This window comes from Myotis brandtii, unplaced genomic scaffold, assembly GCF_000412655.1.
Source record: "Myotis brandtii unplaced genomic scaffold, ASM41265v1 scaffold103, whole genome shotgun sequence".
NCBI lineage: Eukaryota > Metazoa > Chordata > Mammalia > Chiroptera > Vespertilionidae > Myotis > Myotis brandtii.
Window position 1 is genome coordinate 2,562,697 of NW_005353460.1, and position 27,600 is coordinate 2,590,296.

A 27,600-nucleotide genomic window follows, 5' to 3' on the forward strand; every position below is an offset into this window, starting at 1 on the left:
GTGGGCAAACTACAGCCCGCGGGCCGGATCCGGCCCGTTTGAAATGAATAAAACTAAAAAAAAAAAAAAGACCGTACCCTTTTATGTAATGATGTTTACTTTGAATTTATATTAGTTCACACAAACACTCCATCCATGCTTTTGTTCCGGCGGCCAGGTCCAGTTTAAGAAGCCATTGTGGCCCTCGAGTCAAAAAGTTTGCCCACCCCTGGACTAAGCCATCACTAACCTATTTTCTGACTTTACAGATTGATTGATTCTGGATATTGCATTTAATGGTTTAATGTAACATAGATCTTTTATAACTGGCTTCTTCAAACACTCCATCCATGCTTTTGTTCCGGCCCTCCAGTCCAGTTTAAGAACCCATTGTGGCCCTCGAGTCAAAAAGTTTGCCCACCCCTGGATACAATGATTATTTTAAAATTGTCTTTTGGGTTTGACATTGTGGTGATTATGAATCTTTTCAGAGCAGTTTCATGGTGAGTAAATATTGACAAAGTAGAGAAACTGTCTGTAGACTAATCTTTCAATACAAATAGGTTTCAAATTGAAAATATATAAGAAATAGAGGACACAGAGTCATGGGAAGTTATTTAGGATATAATGGCTTGATAATAAATTCTCAGAATAGTGTTAGGATAAAAAACTGTAGAGAGGAAGTTTGAAATTATAGGACTGAAAAAGGTAGGTATCTTCAACATGTGGCACAGAATGGGATTTGTAGCACGAGTATAAGGATTTGCTTTGAACCAAAGTCGTCATCTTCTGGAAATAAAGATAAGATGTGAGGATGGGTACAGGTTATCTGTAATGAGGTGACATGGAGGTTATGTGGGATGATGGACAGGCATTTTGCCAAGTTGTTTTAATTGTTACTGTGGAAAATGAAATAAAATTCTGACTGAGTTTGTTGAGAAGAACTTGGTATCTAACTAAGCTTAGTGAATATGAGTTTGTAGCAATGCAAAGGAAATCTTTATAAATTGTATTCTAACCCTATATTTTAATTTTGAGATTCAGGTTTAAAATGTGGAATCGAGCAATAAAGACAAAGATTTGGAAGTTCTGTGCTGGAAATTGAGACCTATGTTGTTTTAGTCTTTGATATTTCTAGCAATTTAGGTTGTTCATTAGCACATATTTTGATATTATTTGTCACTATAGTTAAAATGCCTCTCTCAGTGTCTAATTTATTATAAACTAGTGGCCTGGTGCATGAAATTCATGCATGGATGGCAGGGGGGGTTTCCCTCAGCCCAGCCTGCACCCTCTCCAATCGGGAACCCCTGTAGGATCGGGACTAAACTGGCAGTCGGATATCCCTCTCGCAATCTGGGACTGCTGGCTCCTAACCGCTCAACTGCCTGCCTGCCTGATTGCCCCTAACTGCCTCTGTCTGCCTGCCTGATTGCCCCTAACCCCTCTGCCTGCCTGCCTAATCGCCCTCAACTGCCCCCAACTGCCCTCCCCTGCTGGCCTGATCCCCCTAACTGCCCTCCCCTGCCGGCCTGATTGCCCCTAACTGCCTCTGCCTCAGCCCTGCCACCATGACTTTGTCCAGAAGGACATCTGGAAGGTCTCCGGAAGGTCTCCCGGTCAAATGAGCATATTACTCTTTTATTAGTATAGATGATAGAGAAGTATTTGGAAAATAGGATAGGCCAAGATAATTGGCACTACTTTAAATTTCCTAGTAAAAAGAAAATTTGTAGTATGAAGAGTAATTATTTTTATGCTTTCTGTTTCACAACTTGGGCATGTTTTTGTGCTTTCTGCCTAGATCATTTTTATCCCCAGTTTCTGTTGTTTATTCTTATGACAAATATGACACCCAGAAAACTAACAATCCGTTTGATCAGGTAAGACTTAAGGTGTTTTTTTCCTTACATATTTCTTATTCTGAATTTTCTTTAAAAATATGAATATTCTAAAATCCTAGAATATTATTTTACATATTCACTAAAATGAATAAGCTGGACTAGTTCTTATTTCTACATGGCACAGCTTCATTAGGTAAATGCCATACACATTAATGTACTAAGGTAGCTAATCTAATACATGTAAATGTCATATATGGGATGTCCATGTTTAAAATAAGTTATCCATTTGTTTATCTTTGTGTACTTTTTTTCAGATGGATTGCAATTATTATGGATATATTGCAGGCATTCCAAATTCTCTTGTGTCACTCAGCACTTGTTCTGGACTCAGGTTGTAACCATTTGCCATTGCCAGATCCTGCTAGTGTATTAATTGATATGCCATATATCTTTTCTGATTCTACAGTCACCTGTGTTATTTCAATTCCCTAAAAAATGAGCAAGAATTTCTGACAAAATAGAATTGGTCACCCTGACAGCATCTGTGCCTGATGGGCGGCTACTTGTGGATCTGCTGCTTGAGGCTTTGAGCAGTCTTGAGTGTAGTGGGTGTTGATTGGTCTCTCCATACTTCTTTAGTTTTCCCAAATTTTTATGTTTTCTTAATTCCTAGAATGGGTGACAATTGCCAAAAACCTCATTCTGATAGATACTTTGCCTTAGCTCCAATCATGTTTAGGCTGGCAGTGTCTTCAATAAAGCCCACAAAAATTATTTAGACATTTAGTGTCAGGGAGAGTTAGGTATCTCAAAAAGAAGAAAGGGCCCTGGTCAGTGTGCTAAGTGGTTAGTGCTTCTCCCCACGCACCAAAAGGGTGCGGGTTGGATTCCTGGTAAAAGGCACATACCTCGGTTGCAGGTTTGATCCTCTGCCCTGGTCAGGGTGCATGTGGGAGGTAACCAATGGATATGTCTCTCTCAGATTAATGTTTCTCTCACCCCCTTTTTTCCCTTTCACTCTCTCTCTAAAAAAAAATAAAAGAAAAGAAAAAAGGGACTTATAACTAAGGGAGAGAGTGCCTATAGTTCCTACAGACTGGCTTAGAAAATCTATACCTTAGGAAAGGGTCTTAACTTGTTTAAGCATGTGGATCCATGCCACCAACATAGTTTCTGTAAGATATTTTTGTTAGAATATGTATAATATGAAGCGATACATATCCTGCTGTTACTAGTTCTGTTCTGGGTAACACCTCAAAAAACAAAGAGATAAAGTAGAAAAACTAAGATGACTTTAAATGTATATCTATTAGTTTATAGTTTTGGTAGAATCATTTTAGATTTGTTTTGATTATTTCAACATTCAGGGGAATATTGCAGTTGAAAAACATCTCCTATGGAATCGAACCAATGGAGGTTGCATCAGGATTCATGCACATGATTTATGAAGACAAATATTATTACACTAACATTTCTCTCTTAGGAATCAGTGACATTTATAATTCCAACTACCAATATAGAAAAAGTTCAGAAGTAAGTATTGACTTTTTAATTTTAATATATTCTGTATAATTTTGTGAACTGAAAATGAATTTCAGAGTAAAATTTGGTGACTTGCAAATACAAAAGTTATTTTAGTTTTTCATGAGGTTCCTCCATGAATTTTAAAATACATAGAGATAAATAGAGAATGAAATCTCAGAGGGAGGGGTGTGGGGGGACTGGAAGAGATGAACTAAAGAACATATATACATACTAGAGGCCCGGTGCATGAATTTGTGCACCAATGGGGTCCCTTGGCCTGGCCTGCAGGATTGGGCCAAAACCGGCTCTCCAACTTCCCCAAGGGGTCCTGGATTGTGAGAGGGTGCAGGCCAGGCCGAGGGAACCCACCGGTGCATGATCAGGGCTGGGGAGGGATATGGGAGTTTGGCCAACAGGGGAGGGACTATGGGAGGGCTCCAGGGCATTTCTGGCCCGTCTTGCTCAGTCCTGATTGGCCAGACCCCAGCAGCAAGCTAACCTACCTATTGGAGCATCTGTCCCCTGGTAGTCAGTGCATGTCATAGTGACTGGTCGACCATCTGCCCCTTGGTGGTAAATGCATGTCATAGCGAGCAGTTGAGCAACCTTAGCATATCATTAGCATATTACGCTTTGATTGGTTGAATGGCTGACCGGACATTTAGAATATTAGGCTTTTATTATATACTAGAGGCCCGGTGCACAAAATTCATGCACAAGGGTATGTGTGTCCCTCAGCCCAGTCTGCACCCTCTCCAATCTGGGACCCCTTGAGGGATGTCCGACTGCCCGTTTTTTAGGCCCGCCATTGGGGGACTGCTGGCTCCCAACCACCCACCTGCCTGCCTGCCTGATTGCCCCTAACCCCTTCTGCCTGCCAGCCTGCTGACCCTCTAACCACTCCCCTGCCAGCCTTATTGATACCAAACTGCTCCCTGTTGTCCCGATTGTTCCTAACTGCCCTCCCCTGCTGGCCTGATCGCCCCTAACTGCCCTCCCCTGCCAGGCTGGTTCCCCCAACTGCCCTCCCCTGCAGGCCTGGTTCCCCCCAACTGCCCTCCCCTGCAGGCCTGGGTCTCCCTCAACTGTCCCCTCCTGCAGGCCTGGTTGCTCCCAACTGTCCTCTCCTGCAGGCCTGGGTCCCCCCAACTGTCCTCCCCTGCATGCCTGGTCCCTCCCAACTGCCCTGCTCTGCTGGCCTGATCACCCACAACTGCCCTCCCCTGCTGGCCATCTTTTGGTGGCCATCTTGTGTCCACATGGGAGCGGCCATCTTGTGTGTTAGAGTGATGGTCAATTTGCATATTACTATTTTATTAGGAGGATATGCATAGCCCATGGATAGAGACAATAATGTGGTGAAGGACTGGAGGGGACTGAGTGGAGGGGGGAAATGGAGGGGAATGGGGGAATATCTGTAATAGTGTCAACAATAAAAAATAAGCATAGAATAAAATTGAATTCTTTGTTACACTTGTTATATGAAAGTTTAGCAAAAACATAGTTAACAGATCTAGAATATAGGGTTAAATAAACCAAAAAATGTTTACATGTGGGCATTTGGACAATTAATGTAAATTATTCCTTTTTCTCAATTGTCTGGCAATTTGCATGATATAAATATGTGATCTGCCTGGCCAGTTTTTTAAACTATATTGTTTGCCAAAAGTAGTTTCCTAAAATTGGTAGCAGAAAATCTTCCCACATGGAAGATTACTGTGAAAATTATTACAAGGCTAAGGAAAGAAAAGCTATATGTTATAAAGTTAATATTTCTAATTTCGCCGAAACCGGTTTGGCTCAGTGGATAGAGCGTCGGCCTGCAGACTGAAGGGTCCCAGGTTCGATTCCGGTCAAGGGCATGTACCTGGGTTGCGGGCACATCCCCAGTGGGAGATGTGCAGGAGGCGGCTGATCGATGTTTCTCTCTCATCGATGTTTCTAACTCTCTATCTCTCTCCCTTCCTCTCTGTAAAAAATCAATAAAATATATTTAAAAAAATATTTCTAATTTCAGATATTGCTAAAATCAAGATACCTTGGTTCTTGTATAGCTTGGGGTCTCATTAAAAATTATTTTAAACCACAAACATTTTTTGGATTGGAATTTTCCAAATAGTACCTAAATTTTGTATTTGAAAATACCCTTGTTATGTAATCAGTAGTGACATGTTTCTCAGTTTATCTTTGAACATAATTTCAGTAGAAAGTAAATTTTTAGAAATTCCTTAGTATTCATGTTGTATGTTTTTCAGAGAGTTGAATTTTTCAAGTTAATTCCTCAATACCTTGAACTATATATTGTTGTGGATAAAAATATGGTAGGTCCTTTTAATATATTATTATTTTAAAATCATTTAACATTTGTCTTTTACTTGATTTCAATGATATAATAAAAATTTAAAACCCATTTTTGATGTTCATTTTGATTTTAGAATAATTGATAAATTCTTTAAATTATAAATAAGCCAAATTTTTGTTAATTAATTTATTTTGTGTATATGATCTCTAATTGCATTTGTAAAGTGAAGCATTTTTTCATTGTCTAAACCTTATTTGTTATTTTTTCTTTTTTTCAAAAGGACTACATTCTCAATGAAAGTATATATTAGAACAGTGATGGCGAACCTTTTGAGCTTAGCGTGTCAGCATTTTGAAAAACCCTAACTTAACTCTGGTGCCGTGTCACATATAGAAATTTTTTGATATTTGCAACCATAGTAAAACAAAGATTTATATTTTTGATATTTATTTTATATATTTAAATGCCATTTAACAAAGAAAAATCAACCAAAAAAATGAGTTCACGTGTCACCTCTGACACGCGTGTCATAAGTTCGCCATCACTGTATTAGAATATCCCCAAACCTTCAAACCCACATGCAATAATATTTAATTGTCTAAGCCTAATTGGTAGGGTAGTCTACTGAACACATATGGCACCTCTTTCAGGCAAAGGAAGAAAACAAGTCATCTGTTCTGTTCTCAATTCTTAGTGAATGAAATGACAGAAAAACAAAAGAACAAAATTTTCATAATGAGGATTCACGATTATACTTCAGATCTTGCATGGGTTTAAGTTGTGAATTCGTACAATGTAGGTAGTTAGGGGATTCTAAGCTATAAGGCTGCATTTGTCCTAGATTGGTAAGATATGAGGGCACCTGATGGAAGCAAATGGTATTTCTCCCTGGTGGAATACAACTTTAAATAGGATTCCCACAGATTAATAACAGCCATGTATTAGCTCAAAATCCATAAAAAAAATTAGCCACAGTGAAACAAAACAAAAATAATAGATTTAGATACACAAAACCTTCAGATATTAATATTTTAAGACATAGGTTATAAAACAAAAATATTTTCCCTAAAAAAAAAGTTGGTTGATTCTCAAAGAAGTAAATATGAGGCAGGGAAGTGTAGACATAATTGTTGGCAGAGGTAACAAAAATTGAAGTGCGATGGCTCACTAAAGAGTTGGAGAGCTTTTCATTATAGCTAAGTTGACCCAGTACAAAGCCAATACATATGCTAAAATCATATTCCTGTAAATTTACAAAGCAATTAGAAGTTGGTAATCAGAATTTTAAGCATAATAAACAAAAAGAAGGCAATAAAGGAAAACAAATATTATGTATTAAGCATTTGTTTAATATGGAACAAATTTTAAAGCTAAGGTTAAGTTAAAATATTTCAACTCAAATATTTCATTAGACGTAGAGGGAATAAATACTGCAATTAAAAACAAAAGTTAAAGATTAATGAAAAGCATGACAAATGACAGTATTTTATCTTTTGTTATGGCTGAGTAGTATTCTTTTCATATATGTACCACATCTTTAACCAATCATCTATCAAGGACACTTCAGTTGTTTTCATTTCTTGGCCACCATGAATAATTCTGCAATGAAAATAGGGGTACATATATCTTTATGAATAAACTAGAGGCCCGGTGCATGAAATTTGTGCATGGTGGGGGGTCCCTCAGCCCAGACTGTACCCTCTCTAATCCAGGACTCCTTGGGGGATGTCTGACTGCCACTTGCAATCCAGGACCGCTGGCTCCTAACTGCTCACCTGCCTGCCTGCCTGCCTTATTGCCCCTAACCACCTCTGCCTGTCTGATCGCCCCTAACCACCTCTGCCTGCCTGCCTGATCGCCCCTAACTGCTCCCTTGCTGGCCTGATTGCCCCTAATCGCCTCTGCCTCGCCCATACCTGGGACCCAGGATTCCCTCCTCCGGCCAGTCGCAGGCACATGGGAGCCGGGCTTCCTTCCCTCTGGCTGGCTGCAGGCATCCAGGACTCAAGCTGGCTTCGCCCAGGCTTGTCGCAGCCGCAGGGGACCATGGGTGGGCGGCTTTGCCTGGGCCACAGCTGCAGACACTGGCTCTCAGGACCGCGGGGTGGGCAGCTTATCCCTCTTCTTGGCCACAGGCGCAGCCTCTGGCACCCAGGACCATGGGGCATGCAGCTTGTCCCTCTCCTGGGCTGCAGCCTGGCTGGTCCCCATTTCTCTCTCGCAAGCTCATTTGTGCCTGACTGGTCCCCATTCCTCTCTTGTGAGCTCATTTGTGCCTGCCTGGTCTCCATTCCTCTCTCCCCAGTGTTGAGTGTCTGAGCCGTTATGGCATTATGGTGTGAGGGCATGATGGCCATTTACATATTAGCTCTTTGTCATATAGGATGTTTTGAAAATTTTCAGGTAGGTACCCAGAAGACAGGTTGCTGGGTCATATGATAACTCTATTTTTTGTTTTTTCTTTTTATAAATTTATCAAGGTTAATAAGATTATATAGGGTTCAAGTGTACATTTCTATGATCCTCAATCTATATATTGCATAGTGTGCACCTCACCCAAAGTCGAATTATCTTCTGTCTCTGTATATTTGACTCCCTTTACCCTTAATACTCTTCCCACTTCTTTCCCTCTGGTAACCACCATACTGTTGTCTGTGTCTATGCTTTTTTTTGTTTGTTGTTCTTGTTGGTTCATTTGTTGTTTTCAGTTTTATATCCCACATATTATTCTTAACTTTTTGAGGAACCTCCATACTATTTTCCATGGAGGCTGTACCAGTTTACATTCCCACCAGTAGTGAATAAGGATTCCTTTGTCCCCACAACCTCTCTAACACTGTTACTTGTCTTGTTGCTAACAGGCATTCCAAGAGGTGTGACGTGGTATCTCACTGTAGTTTTGATCTGCATTTCCCTAATAGCTAGTGAAATTGAACATCTTTTCATATATCTCTTGGCCATTTGTATGCCTTCTTAGGAGAGGTGTCTGTTCAGGTCCTCTGCCTATTTTTTTAATTGGATTATTTGTTTGGTGTTAAGTTATATGAGTTCTTTACATATTTTGGATATTCACCCCTTGTCAGAACTGTTGTTTGCAAATATCTTCTCCCAATTAGTAGTTTGCCTTTTTGTTGGCAGTTTCTTTTGGCTCAGTGGATGGAGTGTCGGCCTGCGGACTCAAGGGTCCCAGGTTTGATTCCGGTCAAGGGCATGTACCTTGGTTGCGGACACAACCCCGGTGGGGAGTTGTGCAGGGGGCAGCTGATCGATGTTTCTCTCTCATCGATGTTTCTAACTCTTTATCCCTCTCCCTTCCTCTCTGTAAAAAATCAATAAAATATATTAAAAAAATAAAAAAATAAAAAAGTTATGATTCAGTTTCATAAATAATAAAGGGCACAAGTTAAATGCCTTAAACATTGCTTAAAGTCATGTTATTAAGAGTCTCATGCTCTATTGACTGAACTAGCCTGGCAGGCACTTAATAGAACTGAAACCTATATTAAATAAGATTACCCCAGTAAATTTAATGAAAAATTTATAACTTTAGAACTATCATTAGAGTTTTCAAAAAATAACAGTATCACAAAAGACAGAAAAACAAAATCACGTTATTGTGTTTTTATTTATTGCATAAATTATATTACTTTTATAAATCATTACTTATACATCATTATTTCTTGGATTACAATTGGAATGTAGTCCTATCACTAATTTAGAATATAGTACATTGTATATATAAAGGGTATGTGATATATTAATGGCATTCACTAGTTTTTAAAAGTAATTTATGTTTTACAGTTTGATTACATGGGCTCTGATATAAAGGCTGTAACACAGAAGGTTATGCAGATATTTGGACTTGTTAACACTGTAAGTTTTTAAAAACTCTTTTGTTTATATATTTTGTAAAATTATCTGTAATATGTATTGATTTGTTTAATATTTGGTTGTGCTGTTGAACAGTTTTCCATGATCAACATACCAAATTAAATGTCTTAAATATGTTTTTATAGAAGTTTAATGTAATGTTTAAATTTATTTTAAAATGTTTATTTGTCTTCTCTTTTTAGATGTTTAGTCAGTTAAAACTGACTGTTGTAATATCTTCCATAGAAATATGGTCAAATAAAAACAAAATTTCTACTTTTGGAAATCCTTATTCAATATTATACAGATTTTTACAATGGAAATCTGAACATGTCTTCCAGCCTGCATACTTACTTGCGTGAGTATAGTATTCCATATTTGTACAGTGTTATAGAAAAAATGCAAAATGATTTCATATGTTAATTATGAAAAATAATCATCTATTTAATATATACTATATTCTATAAATTTGGTGAACATGATTGGGATGGGGGAAAACTGTAAGTTAAAGTCCTTGTCCTCAATGAGCTAATGTGAAGCGAGACTTAAAAATTTCTAACTGACATAAAATAACCTAATAAAAGTGAAGTTACATAAAAGCATTGAAATAACTAAAGGAGATTAATTATAAGTGATAACACTTTCTTTAATGTTGCTTGGCTTATAAACTTTTACTACCTGTTATATAATCTCTATATTGTGTCTCTCTTCTGATTAATTTTTATGTTTTTATTTTCTAATAACATAAATATATTGAATTGTTTTCCTATCTAGAATTTTATGTGCAGGAAAATTTATTAATTTTTGTAAATGAGTGAATAAGTAGGTCACAGAAAATTGAATTTTCAGGGCTGTAAATGTTGAGGGAACCAGAATAATAACTATAAACCATTAGTGCAAATGCATTTGGCATAATTGTTAGGCTTTATCCTTATTATACTTCTGAGTGTTTATCAAACACAAAATTTGCATATATATGCTGACATATTCTTAATGTTGTAGGTATGAGAAAATATGTGTTTAAATTAGGTTAATTCAGAGTAGCATGGTCCTTAGGACATAGTAATTGTTCACTAATGTTTGTTGTTATGAAAATTTATCACCAATAATACCACTCTTAAATGCAATTGTGAGGAAATTCTTATTTTTAGCTTCAAGAAACAAATTCATTTTAAAGGAGCCGTACTTCCTGGAAAAATATGTTATAAGAACGAGGACGCAGGAGTTGCTCTGGTATGTAATTATTATCCAGTTTGTTCTAATTATTTTCATGTATAAAAATTTCCTAAATATTTTAAAGAATGAATAAATATATTACATAGTTTACTCGTTCTTTAATAGTATTTTATTTTACTAACTAGAGGCCTGATGCATGAAGATTTGTGCAAGAATAGGCCTTCCTTCCCCTGGCTGCCAGCACCGCCTTCGCTCTGGCCCGGAGCTGCCTTTCCGCCTTCCCACGCTGCCCAAAGGCCCAAAGTGGCGGGGGGGGGGGCGGAACTGGCGGGGGGCGGGATGGAACGCCTGTGTTGTCGCCATGGTGATGACACAAGCGTCCTGCCCTGCCCCTGGCTGCTCGGCATCTGCACAAGTGTGCGCTGACCACAGGCCCGTCGTCTTTGTCGGGTTAATTTGCATACCACTCCTGATTGGCTGTGGGCATTGTGGAGGGACAGTCAATTTACACATATTTGTCTATTATTAGTATAGATTTTGGAACATAAAAATTAAACTGTATATAATTGCTTTTAAAAATAGAACAAGTATAAGTTGAACTGATCATAATATAAGTCAAAGTTTGTTTTGAACAGTGGTATGCTTGCATCAATATTTATTATATATTCAATAATGTTAATTATTGAACATATCAAATTTTCTCTCAAAATTAAGAATTTGTATACATTCATTAGCTTTTTTATTAAGTGACATTTTTTTCTATTTTATGCTAACTATTTTATTACTGCATTCAAATCTTTATACTTTGGAGGAACAGACTTGTAGGAAAAAATAGCTATCAAATATTCATAATCCACTGTTTTCTGGGGAAAGTAAGAATAAGCTCTAACTAAAGTGCTATATTCCATTTGTCACAAGTTATTTAAAAACTAGGAAAGGGAATTAACTTGAGAATGTCTCAGAAAAAGATGTGTGCACTGTGATTTTCATATTGAGCAATTTGTGCAGTTGGTTAACTTTTAGTAGCAACTACAATGAAGCAGATTAAAAAGATTTAAAATCACTTCTGGTATGTACTTGTTATAACATTATGTAAGTTTAAGGCCCACAATGTGATGATATGATATATGTATATATGGGAAATTATTTCCACAAAACCTAAGGTTAACACGTCCATCATCTCATATCGTTACTATTTGTGTGTGTATATGTGTGTGTGTGTGTGTGTGTGTTCTGAGAATCTTTAAATCTATTCTCAGAAATTTTCAAATATATAATACAGTATTGTTAATTCTCATTACTATGCTATACTTTGCATCCCCAGAAACTAGACGTTTGTACCCTTAGACTACTTTTACTCATTCCCACCTCATAGTCCCAACTCTTGACAACCACCAATCCATTCTTTGCTTCAAGATTCATCCATATTGTTTGTGTATGTATATGTATACATACATACATACGTACGTATATAAATATACTAGAGGCCCAATGCACGAAATTCGTGCAAGGACCTTGGCCCTGGTTCCCGCCTGCCCGCTGCTGTGGCCAGGGGCCTCTGCTGCCTCTGTGTGATCCCTGACCACTGCGGCTTTATCTGGAAGGAAGGATGTCTGGAAGGAAGTCTGGTCTAATTAGCATGTTACACTTTTATTATTATAGATGTAGATATATCACAATTTCTTTATCCACTCATCTATTGATGGACATTTAGGTTATTTCCATATCTTGGCTATTGTGAATAATTTGCATTGAATATGGCCTACAGATATCTCTTTGAGAGAGATTTCATTTTCTTCAGATGTAGGTTACCCCCCCAAATGTATACACACACATTGAATAATTATAAAGGCAGAGTTTATTAAAATACATTTCATTTTCAAAATTGATCTATCAGCTGTTAAAGTGTGTATACATTTTTTTTGGAGATACCCTGTATATACCAACTAGTGGAACTGATGATCCATATGATAGTTCTATTTTTAATAGTTTTAGTAACCACCATGCTGTTTTCTATACTGGTTATACCAATTTATATTTCCTAAAACAGGAAACAGGCTTCCATTTTCTTCACATCGTTTCCAGTACTTGTTATCTCTTGTATTTTTGATAATAGCCATTCTAACAGGTGTGGTGATATTTCTTGTGGCTTTGATTTGTATTTCCCTGATGTTTATTGATGTTAAGCACCTTTCAGTGTATTTGGTGGCCATTTTAAATCTTCTTTGGAGAAATGTCTATTCAGGTTTTATGACCATTTCTTAATCAGATTACTTGTTTTTTGCTAGTGAATTGTATATGAGTTCCTATATTTTGGATATTAACTCCTTATCAAATATATAATTTACACACTTTCTCATATTCTATAGGTAACCTTTTCATTTTGTTGATCAGTTCTTTTGTTGTGTAGAACCTTTTTATTGATGTAGTTCCGCTTGTTTATTTTTGCTTTTGTTTGTGGTTTTGGTATCATATCCATAAAATAATTGGCAAGACCAATGTCAAGGAGATTTTTTACTACCATTTCTTTTTAAAGTTTTATGATTTTACTTCTTATATGTATATTTAATGTATAATTTTTATTGTTGATAGTATTACAGATGTCTCACATTTACCCCTCTTTACCCTAATCTTCCCAGCCCCTACCTCCCCCCCAAGGTCTTTGTGTACAAGTATATAAGTTTTTTTGGTTTAACTCTTCTCATTCCCCAGTGGTCGGCAAACTGCGGCTTGCGAGCCACATGTGGCTCTTCGGCCCCTTGAGTGTGGCTCTTCCACAAAATACCACGTGAGGGCGCGCATATACAGTGCGATTGAAACTTCGTGGCACATGCGCAGAAGTTGGTATTTTGTGGAAGAGCCACACTCAAGGGGCCAAAGAGCCGCATGTGGCTCGGGAGATGCAGTTTGCCGACCACTGCCCTAACCCCACATCAAGAGAGAGGAAGGGATAGGAATAGAGAGATAGAAACATCAATGGGAGGGAAACATCATTGATTGGCTGCATCCTGCATGCCCCCTAGTGGGGATTGAACCTGCAATCTGGGCATGTGCTCTGACCAGAAATTGAACTGGTGACCCCTTGGTTTCTGGGTCAATGCTCAACCACTGAACTACATTGGCTGGGGTCACTTCTTACATTTTAATTTTCAATTCATTTGTAAATTTTTGTGAGCAGTCTAAGATAAAGGGTCCTGTTTAATTTTTTGCATGTAAATATTCAGTTTTTTCAGCACCATTTATTGAAGAGGCTATCTTTTTTCAGTTGAGTATTCTTGACTACCTTGTCAAATATTAGTTGATCATATCTTCAGGGGTTTATTTCGGGGCCCTATTCCTTACCTATACCATACTTTAAAAAATGTTTTTGTTGATTTTAGAGAAAGAGGATGGGGAGAGAGAAAAAGAGAGAGACATATGAGAGGGAATCATTGATTGCTTTGCCTCTTGCACCTACCACTTCCAGGGACTGAGCCCGCAACCTAGGCATGTGCCATGACCAGGAATTGATCCAACGACATTTTGGTGCACAGGATGACACTCAACCAACTGAGCCACACCAGCCAGGGCTATACCATACTTTGGGATTACTCTAGCTTTGTAATATAGTTTCAAAACCGGAAGTGTGATGCCTCTAGCTTTGTTCTTTCTCAGGATTGTTTTTGGGGTCTGTTGTAGTTCTATACAAATTTTAGCATTGTTTTTTCAATTTCTATGAAAAATGGCATTGGAATTTTTAGTAGGGATTGCATTGAATCTATACTATAGTTTGGGTATGGACATTTTAACAATATTAATGGGATATCTTTTCAGTTTCTTTCAATATTGTATAGTTTTCAGAGTAGAGATCTTTCACCAGCTTGGTTAAATTTATTCCTAATATTTTCAGTTATCTTACAATTGTAAATGAGCTTGTTTTTTTAAATTACTCTGATAGTTTATTAGTGTACATAAATGCAACAGATTTTTGTGTATTAATTTTGTATCCAGCTACTTTACAGAATTCATTTTTTACTCCTAACATTTTTGTTTGTTTGTTTTATGAGTTTTAGGGTTTTCTATATATAATAGCATGTCATATGCAAATAGTGACATCTTTACTTCTTCTTTACCAATTTGGATGCCTTTCCCCCTTTGCTTAATTGCTCTAATTAGTTCTTCCAATATTATATTGAATAAAAGTGGTGAGAGAGCACATCCTTGTCTTTTTCCTGATCTTAGAAGAAAAACTTTTAGCTTTTCACGTTGAGTATGATTTTAGCTGTAGACTTGTCCCATAGAGCCTTTTTCTTGTTGTGGTACTTTCCCTCTCTACATACTGTGTTGATAATTTTTAATAAATAGATATTGAATTGTTTCTATTCATTGTTCTTGTTCATAGTTGTTGTTTTTTTAAATTTCCCCTCTCTGTTTTTGCCTTCTGTGGTTTTAATTGCCCATTTTATTTAATTAATTTATTTTTATTGTTGAGAATATTATAGATGTCCCCCAATTTGCCCCATTTGTCGCCTTCTACCTGGCTCCTGCTGCAACCCAGGCCTTCATCACATTATTGCCTGTGTCCATGGGCTATGCATACATGTATATAAGTTCTCTGGTTAATCGCTTCCCACTCTCTCTCCCCCAATCCCTCTGATATCTGTCAGTGTTTTCCATGCTTTCATGACTCTGGATCTATTTTTGTTCATCAGTTTATTTTGTTCATTAGATTCCACATATAAGTAAGAACATGTGATATTTGTCTTTCTCTGAGTGGCTTATTTTGTTTAGCACAAAAATCTCCTGGTCTGAAACACTGAACAGACCATCCAATCTCAGAGAGAAAGCAAGGAAAGGGGGGTAAGAGATCAACCAAAGGACTTGTATGCATGCATATTAGCATAACCGATGGACACAGATACTGGGGTGGTGGGGGCTTGTCCTGGGGGGAAGGTGGGGCAGGGGAGGTCAGTCTGGGAAAAGGGAGATATATCTAATACTTTAAACAATAGAAACCTGGGGGGAGGGTGGGGCAGGGGAGGTCAGTCTGGGAAAAGGGAGATATATCTAATACTTTAAACAATAGAAAAATAAAAAAAGAAAGAAAACATTAAAAAAAATCTCCAGGTCCATCCATGCTGTCAAAAAGGTTAAGAGATCCTTCCTTTTTACAGGTGCATAGTATTCCATTGTGTAAATGTACCACAGATTTTTTTAGTCATTCATCTACTTATGGGCATTTGGGTTGTTTCCCTTCTTACTACTGTAAATAATGCTGCTGTGAGCATAAGGGTGCATATATTCTTTCTGATTAGTGTTTTGGGATTCTTAGGATATAGTCTAAAAGTGGGATCACTGGGTCAAATGGCAGTTCCATTTTTAATTTTTTGAGGAAACTCCATACAGTTTTCCACCATGACTGTACCAGTCTGTATTCCCACCAGCAGTGCACGAGGGTTCCTTTTTTCCCACATCCTCACCAGTACATGTTATTTGTTTGTTATTTGTTTATTTATTGATGGTAGCCATTCTGGCAGGTGTGAGGTGATACTCAATGTAGTTTTAATTTGCATCTCTCTGATGATTAGTGACTTGTAGCATTTTTTCACATGTCTGTATGTCCTCTTTAGAGAAGTATCCAATCAGGTCCATTTTTTTAAATTGGGTTGTTTGTCTTGCTTTTGTTGAGTTAAATGAGTTCTTTATATATTTTGAAAATTAACTCCTTATCAGATGTATCACTGGCAAATGTTTCATATTCAGTGCGTTCCCTTTTCATTTTGAAGATGGTTTCTTTTGCTGTGCGGAAGCTTTTAATTTTGACGTAGTCCCATTTGTTTATTTTCTCCTTTGTTTCTTTTACTCTATGAGATGTATTGGTAAACATATTGCTATGAGAGATGTCTGAGATTTTGCTACCTGTGGTTTCTTCTAGGATTTTTATGGTTTCACAACTTATATTTTAGTCTCTTATCCATTTTGAGCTTATTCTTGTCTATGGTATAAGTTGGTCTAGTTTCATTTTTTTGCATGTACCTGTCCAATTTACCCAGCACCATTTATTGAAGAGACTTTCTTTACTCTATTGCATGCACTTGCCTTCTTTGTCAAATATTAATTGACCATAAAGGTGTGGGTTGATTTCTGGGGTATCTGTTCTGTTCCATTGGTCTGCATGCCTGCATTGGTATTTTAATAGGGTTTGCATTGAATCTATAGATTGTTTTGGTTAGTATGAACATGTTAATGATGTTAATTCTTCCTGTCTATGAACACATTATATGCTTGCTCTTGTTTGTATCTTCCTCTATTTCTTTTTTCAATGACCCATAGTTTGCTGAGTCAGGTCTTTAACCCACTTGGTTAATTCCCAGGTTATTTATTTATTTATTTTTGTCGCAATGGTACATGTTTTCTTTTATTTCTCTTGCTGAGAGCTCATTCTTAGTGTACAAAAATGCCATTGATTTCTGGATGTTAATTTTCTATGCTGCTACTTTGTCAAATTTATTTATTAAATCTAGTAGTTTTTGGTGAGGTCTTTAGGGTTTTCTCTGCACAATATCATTTCTAGCAGTTAGATCCTGAGCCAAGGTAATGTTGTTTGAGATGTGGATACCCTCAAGGTGATACCCTCTTGTGTTAATATAGGTCTTATTTTTGTGGCTCTGTGGTATTATAATGATGCTGAAGCCCTGTTGTGTTATAGGAATTACTGGGCCTGGAACTTGGGACCCCAACTTATAAATATTATTTAAATCAAGGGGCTTGTAGGTGCACAGATAGCAAAAGGGACATTGGTATCTGTGCCAGAGCTTGACTAGCACAAGCAACCACAAATTTTGTCATTGTCTCCATAATTTTGTTTTTCTCAGAATGACATATAGTTGGAGTTATACAGTATGTAGCCTTTTCAGATTGGGTTCTTTCACTTAGTAATATGCATTTGAGGTTCCTCCATTTCTTTTCATTACTTGATAACTCATTTCTTTTTAGTGCTGAATAATATTCCATTGTTTGAAATGTGCCATAGCTTATGTATCTGTTTACCTACTCAAGGATACCATGGTTGCTTGCAAGTTTTGGCAATTATGAATAAAGCTGCTATGAACATCTGTCTGCAGAAACTGGAAATAATACAAAGGAGAGCAACAATACCTACCTATTGATTGCTATATAACTGATTATACCAAAACTTAGCAGATAAAATGTAGTTCCGTGGGGTAGGATTTTGGGAACAGCTTAGTGAGCAAAATCAAGGTGTCAGTTAGACCTGTGGTAATCTCAGGCTTCAGCACAGAGAGAATTTGTTTCCAAGCTCAGTCACGTGGCTATTGGAAGACCCCAGAAAATCTTCTCCAAGTTAACTTATGTGGACCTCTTATTAGGCTGACTTCTTCGCAGAATAGCTGGCTGGTTTTCCCCCAAGTGAGGAAAATGAAACAGAATCCAAGAAGTCAGTCTTTTTCTAACCTATCTTGGAAATGATGACCCATCACTTCTGCTATATTCAGTTAACTAGAAGTATGTCAATAAGTCCAGCTTACATTCAAGGACATGAATAGCAGAAGGCAGAAATCATTGAGACCTATTTCAGAGGTTGCTTTCTACAGAGAAAAATGTAGAATTGATTATTAAAATATTAGAGGAATTTAAAAAAAATAATTCAAAGATGAAATATACAATGTGGTGTTTAAGACTCCAAGATAGCTGCTCTTGTCCTTAAGTAATAGTATTTTGAAATTAAACTTTTGTGCTTATTTATCCATGTTTAACAAATTTATCATCCAAATGCTTATATAACTAATTTCATCTACATAGGTATCTTGGATGCATTGATACCTTTAAAAAAATGAATTTCATTTACTAATTTTTTATTATAGTAAGTATTGTGTGTTTTTTTAAATAACAATAGGGTTCTTGGCTGAATCATTTTCTTTTCCTTAAATTTAGCAAGTAGAGGGTTCGTCTTTGGAGTCATATGCTGTCAGTATCGTGCAGTTGCTTAGCCTTCATATGGGATTGAGTTTTGACAATACTGATACCTGCTATTGTTCAGGAGATGTTTGCACAATGTCACCAGAAGCAACGTAAGATAATTTTCTTTATTAAATACACATATTCCTGTAAAGAAATTATTTGGTTAGGAGCTTTTACATTTCCATTAGCCAAACTAAAGTAATTGACAATTACAGAACACTGTATCCAACAACTACATACATATTCTTTTTAAGTACCGTTAGAAACACACCAAAATGGTTCAACACTTCCCAAGCCCTCCATACCTGGGTAAACTCTCTTCTTCCTACCTTCCAGAGTCTGATTTGTATATATATATACTGAGTGGCCAGATTATTATGGCCACCCTATCAGTACAATGAAGTGAATTAGTTATGCAAATAATAATAATAATAAAACCTTGAGAGTATTTGCTTAGGAAGTTTTCAATAGTCAGTATTTTTGGAAGTGTCAATGAAGTACTGATGGGGTGGTGGTCATAACCTGGCCACTCAGTGTATATTGAAGAGCAGTTAGCCGACCTTTTAGATGTGGGACGTTAGGGAATAATTTTGGAAATCTCCAAGTGACCTCTGTTGGTTATTGTTTTAATTTTACCTGAGCGTGCTCTTCTATTTTTATAGCCAGATGAATTGTGTGATCTCAGTGATTCTGCATAAAGTTAAATGCTTTGATATTTGCATTTAAACTGGCATTGTACAATATGAAGATGTACAATTCATGTTAATTACATTTTATTTATCTTGAAAGACATTAAATTGTAAATAAATAACACCATGACCCATTGAGAAAGAGAGACTTTGAAGCAAGGAGAAAAAGGTTTTAATTTTAATATTACTAATAATACTTTTCTCTTGCTTTATAAACAAGGGGGGCTGCATTTCCATTTTGCATTGGTTTCCACAAATTGTGTAGCCAGTTCTGATTGTTTTACATTATCACCAAGACTTGATATGATCAGTATGTTTAATTTGAATCATTTAAGTAGGTAGGTAATATTATCTCATATGGGTTTTAATCTGCTTTTTCCAAGGAGCTAATAATGTGAACATATTTTCATGTTTAATAGTGTTGTATATCTTCTTTGATAAAGAGTTTATTCAAATATTTTTTTTTCAATCTTTAAAAACAAAATATATTTTTGTGCTTTTATTGAGTTGTAAGAATTGTTCATATATTTTGGGTATCAGATACATAATTTCCTCTTTATAATGCATTTTTTTAAGAACATGTTTTTAATTTTGATGTAGTACACTTTATCAGTTTTATGATACATTTTTAGTTAAATTACTGTATATGTGTTTTAGTTGATTTTTATTTTTTCCATATGGATTTTCAATTATTCCAAGACCATTTGTTTTCCTCACTTAATTGCCTTGGCCACTTTTTCAAAAATCAAGTGGCCATATATGTGTGGATTTTTAATAGGAATCTCTATTTTATATCACTAATCTGTATGTCTACACTTATGCAGAAGCATATTACCTTTATTGCTGTACCTTTATATTGAATTTTGAAATCAGGTAGTGCAAATATCCAAGTTTTTTCATCTTCTCTAAAGTTCTTTTTTGGCTAATCTAGGCCCTTTGCATTTTAATATATATTTTATCAGCTTTTAAATTTTTACAAAATATCCTGTTGAGCTTTTAAAAAGTATTGCATTATTTAATTGCATAGTTCAATTTTGGGAGAATTGCCATCTTAATAATATGGAGTTTTTTGATATTTGAATATGGTATATGCCTTTATTTATGTAGGTCTTTAATTTTTTCCAGCAATGGAATTGTATTTCATAATTTAAATTTATCATTAAGCATTTATCTTTAAGTATTCTTTTTTGTTATCATGAATGAAATTGTGTACTTATCATCTTCAAAGTGCTCTTTTCTAGTACATAGAAATATAATTGATTTTAGTACATTGACTTTGGGTGCTGCAAAATTGTTAAATACTTCAGAAGTTTCAGGAGATTTTATTTGTTGATTCTGTAATATTTTCTCTAAGCAAGATCTTGTCATTCATCAATAAGAACAGTTAATTTTTTTCTTTCCATCTTTTTGTGTGTAATTCTTTTTTCCTTCCTTAATTACACTTGAATTAACTTCAGCCCAATGTGAATTGATATGGTGAGAGTGGATATCCTTGCCTTGTTTCCAATCTTAAGGGAAAAGCATAAATATATTCTTTAAATATATTTTTACTTATTTTGTTTCTTTTTTTAAATTTATTTTTATTGATTTTAGAGAGGAAGGGAGAGGGAGAGAGATAGAAACATCAATGATGAGAGAGAATCATTGATTGGCTGCCTCCTGCACACCCACTACTGGAGATCAAGCCTGCAACCCAGGCGTGTGCCCTTGACTGGAATCAAACCTGGGACCCTTCAGTCCACAGGCCAATGCCCTATCCATTGAGGAAAACCAACTAGAGTGCCATAGTTCTTTTTTAAATTAAATGTCCTCTCTTCTAAAATAGTGTCTTTTATACCCTTGTATAATATGTTTTTTTTTATTTTTGTTCTTCATCATTTTAATAACTATCTGACTTATTTCACATGTGTGTTTCCTGATATTCATTTTTTGCTCCTAGTAAGCACTTGTTCTACTTTTTACTGAATAACAGTTGCCTATAAAAATGCTCAGTAAATGATGCAAATACTGACCTAATTAGCTAAGGATACTTGCTTATTATTTAACTCAGGGGTCCTCAAACTACGGCCCGCGGGCCACATGCAAATACAAATATTGTATTTGTTCCCGTTTTGTTTTTTTACTTCAAAATAAGATATGTGCAGTGTGCATAGGAATTTGTTCATAGTTTTTTTTTAAAACTATAGTCCGGCCCTCCAATGGTCTGAGGGACAGTGAACTGGCCCCCTGTTTAAAAAGTTTGAGGACCCCTGATTTAACTAGAGGCCCGGTGCACGAAATTCATGCATGGGGGAATGTCCCTCAGCCCAGCCTGCACCTTCTCACAATCCGGGACCACTGGCTCCAAACCGCTTGCCTGCCTGCCTGCCCTATCACCCCTAACCACCTCTGTCTGCCTGCCTGATCACCCCTAACCACTCGCCTGCCTGCCTGATCACCTCTAACTGCTCGCCTGCCTGCCTGATTGCCCCTAACAGCCTCTGCCTTGGCCCCTGCCACCGCCTTCGCCCCCGCCACTGTAGCTTCGTCTGGAAGGACGTCTAGAAGATCTTTCAGCTGTCTGGTCTAATTAGCATATTGCACTTTTATTATTATAGATTTCATCCTTTGATATAGATGATATCCTAAGTTTTTATAAAAACAAAAAGTAGATAAATTTATTTTGTCTTCCTTGTGATAATTTCTCAGAAGAATAGTTTCACCATATTTTTGAGTGTTTTATTTATGTACTTCATAAGCAATCAACTTTATTGATGTATGATTTGTTTATAATAAAATTGACATGCTTTGACTGTACAAGTTTATGATTTTTGAGAAATATATATAAACTAGAGGCCCAGTGCACAGATTTATGTACCATAGGGTCCCTCAGCCTGGCCTGTGGGATCGGGCCAAAACCGGCTCTCTGACATCCCCTGAGGGGTCCCAGATTGCGAGAGGGCACAGGCCAGGCTGAGGGACCCCACTGGTGCATGATTGGGGCTGGGGAGGGACACAGGAGGTTGGCCAGGGCCCTGTGGGGCTCCAGGGTGTGTCTAGCCCATCTCGCTCAGTCCCAATTGGCCAGACCCCAGCAGCAAGCTAACCTACTGGTTGGAGTGTTTGCCCCCTGAAGGTCAGTGCACATCATAGCTACTCGTCGATTGGTCAACTGTTTGCCCCCTAGTGGTCATTGCATGTCATAGCAAGTGGTTGAGTGTCCTTAGCATATCATTAGCATATTACGCTTTGATTGGTTGAATGGCTGACTGGTCGACCAGACACTTAGCATATTAGGCTTTTATTTTTTTGAACCACAGTGTTAGTCAGGCTATGCATCCTTTCTCCCTCTATAGGAAGTTCTTTTGTGACCTTCAGCAGTCCTTCTACCTTCCACACTGGCCCCAGGCAACAGCTAATCTGATTTCTACCACTATAGTTAGTTTACCTTGCTCTATAATTTAATGTAAATTGAATTTGTACTATTCCTTGCATGTTCACTGTATAAGACTGTAATCTCACTGAATTAGCTAAACATTTTTTGTTAAAATTTTAAAATATATAATATCAGTTCCTTTTAAGTATTTGTATGCCAACTTTAACACTAGGGCAATCTCAGTGTTGATTTCTATTGATTGCATTTTTTATTGGGTATGGATCACATTTCCTTATTTATTTGATGTCTATTATTAATTAATTATTATTAGCATATTAGATATGGTTGTTTTATAATAGAAAGCTTGGCCTCTCCTACCTCCTTCTGAAAAACATTGATTCTTTTTCTACTAGACAATTCAACTATTGGGTAATCATTTTGAACTTTATTTGCTTGCTTTTATGTGTGCACCGGTCCGCTAGTCTATATATATAAAAGCCTAAGCGACTGTTACGACTGGTCAACCGCTCGACCAGTAGACCAGTCGCTATGATGTGCATTGACCACCAGGGGGCAGACATCAATGCAGGAGCTGCCCCCTGGTGGTCAGTGCGCTCCCACAGCAGGAGCGCTGCTCAGCCAGAAGCTGGGCTCATGGCTGGCGAGCACATCTGCTGTGGCAGGAGCCTCTCCTGCCTCCGTGGCAGCACTACCAAGTGGTGGCAGCAGGCACTGCGGGGCTGGGATGAGCGGGAGCGGCATGGCACCTGGCCCCAGCTTGGGCTCCTCTCCGGCTGCCTGCCTCTTCTCACACTGCTACATCCCTTGGGGCTGTAGCTTGGGGATCGCGCTGAAACCAGCAGTCTGACATCCCCCAATGGGTCCCAGATTGCAAGAGGGCACAGGCCAGGCTGAGGGACCCCACTAGTGCACTGTGCACTGGGCTTCTTGTATGGATATATGGAAGCTCAAGGTATTTCCAACTTGGTCTCCTCTGGAGATCCTGTCGGAGCTTGAATTAGGCTTGTTAGAACTGATACTGAGTAGATTTTAGTATAGGGCAGAGATCAGCCAACAATAATTCATGGGCCAAATTTGGCGGGCTACCTGATTTGTAAATAAAACTGAAACACAGGAATTAAACTGGAATGTGTTGTTTTCCTCTGGGCAGTATGCAAAGATGATATTCCAGGTTATTGTCCAGGTAGATTCGAAGAATGAAGCCACGGAAAAAGGTGGAAATTTATTGAGAAACAAGCACAGAGGGGGAGAGAGATCCACCAAGTCCCTCTTTCTTAAGGCTTATAAAGGCTGCAGTTCTTTGTTTCCTGATATCCCCTCTGATTGGTCACTATAGCGGCTTCAGAGCTCAAACCCCAAGTGGTGTTCTCTCTTTTTCTCCCTTTTATTTTTCTATTTTCTAATACCGTCTTCTTTATTCTGTGAATGGGTGGATTCCTCTCCTTTATTCTGTAAATGTGTGTCTTCCTCTCCCTTTATTCTGTAAATGTATACCTTTTGGCAGCTCCCAGCCCCCTTATTCTGTAAATTTATGCCTTCTGGCAGCTCCCAGCTTTGCAGCCCCATGGGTCTCCTTCATCGGCCCCCTAATTCCTAAATCGTCCTAAACCTGCCTATTTTACCCCTAAAAACTCCTTTCAAAATCTTATTACATCCAGGCTTATTGGTTTGCATATTATGTATGACTTCTTTCGGACTATAGTGGAAAATTTCTTAGTTCCAAGAGAGTATACAGCATATAAGCTGATACTATTTACTATCGGCTCCTTACAGAAAAAGTTTCTGCACCACGGGTCTCCTTCATCGGCCCCCTAATTCCTAAATCGTCCTAAACCTGCCTATTTTACCCCTAAAAACTCCTTTCAAAATCTTATTACATCCAGGCTTATTGGTTTGCATATTATGTATGACTTCTTTCGGACTATAGTGGAAAATTTCTTAGTTCCAAGAGAGTATACAGCATATAAGCTGATACTATTTACTATCGGCTCCTTACAGAAAAAGTTTCTCAATCCCTGGTTTAGGGCACAGTCTTTAGTCTCTTAAATCATATTCTTTCAAATGTTTTGGAAGGGAGAGAGGAAGGGGAGAGAAAGAGAGAAACACATTGCTTGTGCTAACAGCTTTTATTCTGTCAGGACAGGTACTCCTACTGCTCCTCCCATAATAGCTCAAACAACTAATTTTTATTTGAAAATGAAGTATGGTACCTATTTGCTTTGTTTAACAATGGACAGGTTATTTTGATTTTCTGAATTGTATAAATCATCCCATTTGATTGAATGCCTTATTGATTGAATGACTATCCCATTGATTGTGATCTTACTGGTTATCGAAGCACATTCTTCTGTACCTGGGAAACAGGACAGCACAATTACCCTAAATTGTTTTAGTGGCCACAGGTGGTGCGTTCCCTGTCAACTCAGTGGTCCCAAGACCTGAGGGTTCCAGATAATGTTTCTCTGTCAACTCAGTGGACCCAAGACCCGAGGGCTCTAAATAATGTTTCTGTCAACTCAGAGGTCCAAAGACCCAAAACTATAAACAATCTTTGTAGATAACTAATCAGCTCAATCTCGCTTCTGTAACTGCTTTGTGCAAACCAGGGTCCTCATTCCAAACCCTGGGATGTAATCAATACCTTTGTGAGTTTTGCCTATAAGTCTGGTTTTGCCACCATCTTATTACTATGAGATTTGGGAATGACCCCTCATAGTCCCGGATTGCAATAAATGTGACTCTTTAATTCGACTTCTTGAGGCGTCCTTCTGTGATTCGCGGGGTACATTACAACAAAAAGTGTTCACTTATGGAGAGAAAAAAAGCTCTAAAATATACTATTAAAGTTAATATTAATAAAGAGTAGTAAATACTATTAATAAATATACTATGAAGTGATTCATATTGGCATTTATAGGAAAAAGTATAAAAATAATATTAAATAGATTAAAGTATATTAAATACTGAAGTCAAAAATTTTAAATTCAGTTGTTTGGCACTGGGAAAGTAAGTAAATATAAAACAGTTCCTGTTTTTACATTACAATAATTTTCTTGGTGACATTGAAAAAGTGTGTTAAACATATTAGCAATGCAATTAATATTTTTGAAAATGTGCGTTTTGTTTTCTATGAAAAATAATGCTCTTTAAATCTCTCTTAAATTGCCTTACATTAGGAGAACTGTAGAAATATGTAGCAATATTTTTTATCATACCCATGTTTTTTTTAATATTTTAGGCACTCTCGGGGTGTAAAGGATTTTAGTACCTGTAGCTTGGATGAGTTTAAATATTTTGCTTCAAATTCTAGTCTTGACTGTCTTCGTAACAGCCTTCCTATTAAGCCAGTTTACAAAAAAAAAGAGTATATTTGTGGCAATGGAATATTGGAAAAAGGTGAACAATGTGATTGTGGCCTTGCAAAGGTGAGTAGAAAAATTTTCAAAAACTTTTTATTTTTTATATATGTATATAATAGGTATAAAAGAAGACAAACACCTTATTGTTTAGAAAAATAAATTTAAAGAAGACTTTTTTGAAAAGAAGATGGCAGCCTTTAAGTTTCCTAATTTTTATTATTTTTGAAAATGGAGAGCAAATGTTCTTAAGGTAATGTTTATCTTCAAATACTGTCTTTTGACATTCTTTAGTGTATGAATCAGCCACACACTTAGAATTAGTGACCACAAGAGTATTGAGAGTTAAAGAAATATATTTAACAGCAAGCAGTAACAAAAGCAGACAAGAACATCTGAAGAGTATAGACTATTATCAGCGGGATAACAAAATAATATTGTGAGAAAAAGATTTGTATTGACAGGTTATGCCAACTAAAAATATTTTAAAATTAAGTCTATTACATGTAGAAAATATAAAAATACACAACAAAGATTAAACTATAAGATGAAAGATGATAGAGGAGGTATTGGCAACAAAGTGAAGTAGACATGAAAATTCTCGGAGATAGAAATTGTAAAATACAGACTATATTATATTTAAATATAATATGTTAAAAGTATACTTCTGTATTAAAATATGCACTGGGGGTGGGAGGGTCCCTCAGCCTGGCCTGTGCCCTCTGGCAGTTCGGGACTCCTTGCTCCTTACTGCCTGCCTGCTTGCTGCTCCCTACCACTCAGCTCGCTGCTCCTTAGTGCTCCCACAGAGGCTCCTGCCACTGCCGCTGCACTCATCAGCTGTGAGCCTGGCTTCTGGCTGAGCGGCGCTCCCCCTGTGGGAGCGCACTGACCACCAGGGGGCAGCTCCTGCATTGAGCGTCTGCCCCCTGGTGGTCAGTTCATAGTGACCAGTCATTCCACTGTTTGGTCGATTTGTATATTAGGGTTTTATTATATAGGACAGGATATTGAATGAGAACTGTAAATGAAAAATAAAATTTAAAAAAGAACCAAATAAAATTTTAGATCTGAAAAATTTTTAATATATTTATTTTTAATTCTCACCTGAGGAAGTTTTTAAAATTGATTTTTAGAGAGAGAAACATCCATGTGACAGAGAAATACCGGTAGTCTGCCTCTGCACCTGCTGACCCACCGGGATCTAACCTAAACCTAAGTATGTGCCCTAACCTAGAATTCAACAGGAAATCCTTTGGTGTACAGATTGAGACTCCAACAAATTGAGCAACCTGGCTAGGGCAGATCTGAAAAAATTTTTTTAAGTGTACCTCCAGGCCCTGGTCGGTATGGATCAGTAGTTAGAGTGTCCTCCCACACACCAAAGGGTCATGGGTTTGATTCCAGGTGAGGGAACATACACAGGTTGTGGGTTCCATCCCTGTCAGATTGCTTAGGCAACTGATCAATGTTTCTCTTTCTCTTTCCTTCTCCCTTCCTCTCTCTCTAGAATCAATGAAAAAAA

At 37.3% G+C, this 27,600-nt stretch overlaps 1 protein-coding gene across 1 annotated transcript in view; it reads left to right on the forward strand.

Moving 5' to 3' along the window:
• Nucleotides 1-18,693: 18,693 nt before the first annotated feature.
• The window catches only part of LOC102251340 (disintegrin and metalloproteinase domain-containing protein 5-like), a 57,010-nt gene continuing 48,103 nt past the window's right edge, over nt 18,694-27,600 (forward strand). The window contains exons 1-2 of the mRNA XM_014536983.1: nt 18,694-18,764; nt 25,958-26,144. Of these exons, the coding sequence (XP_014392469.1) occupies nt 18,748-18,764; nt 25,958-26,144 (204 nt within the window). The 5' untranslated portion in view covers nt 18,694-18,747. The remainder of the gene's footprint in view (nt 18,765-25,957; nt 26,145-27,600) is intronic.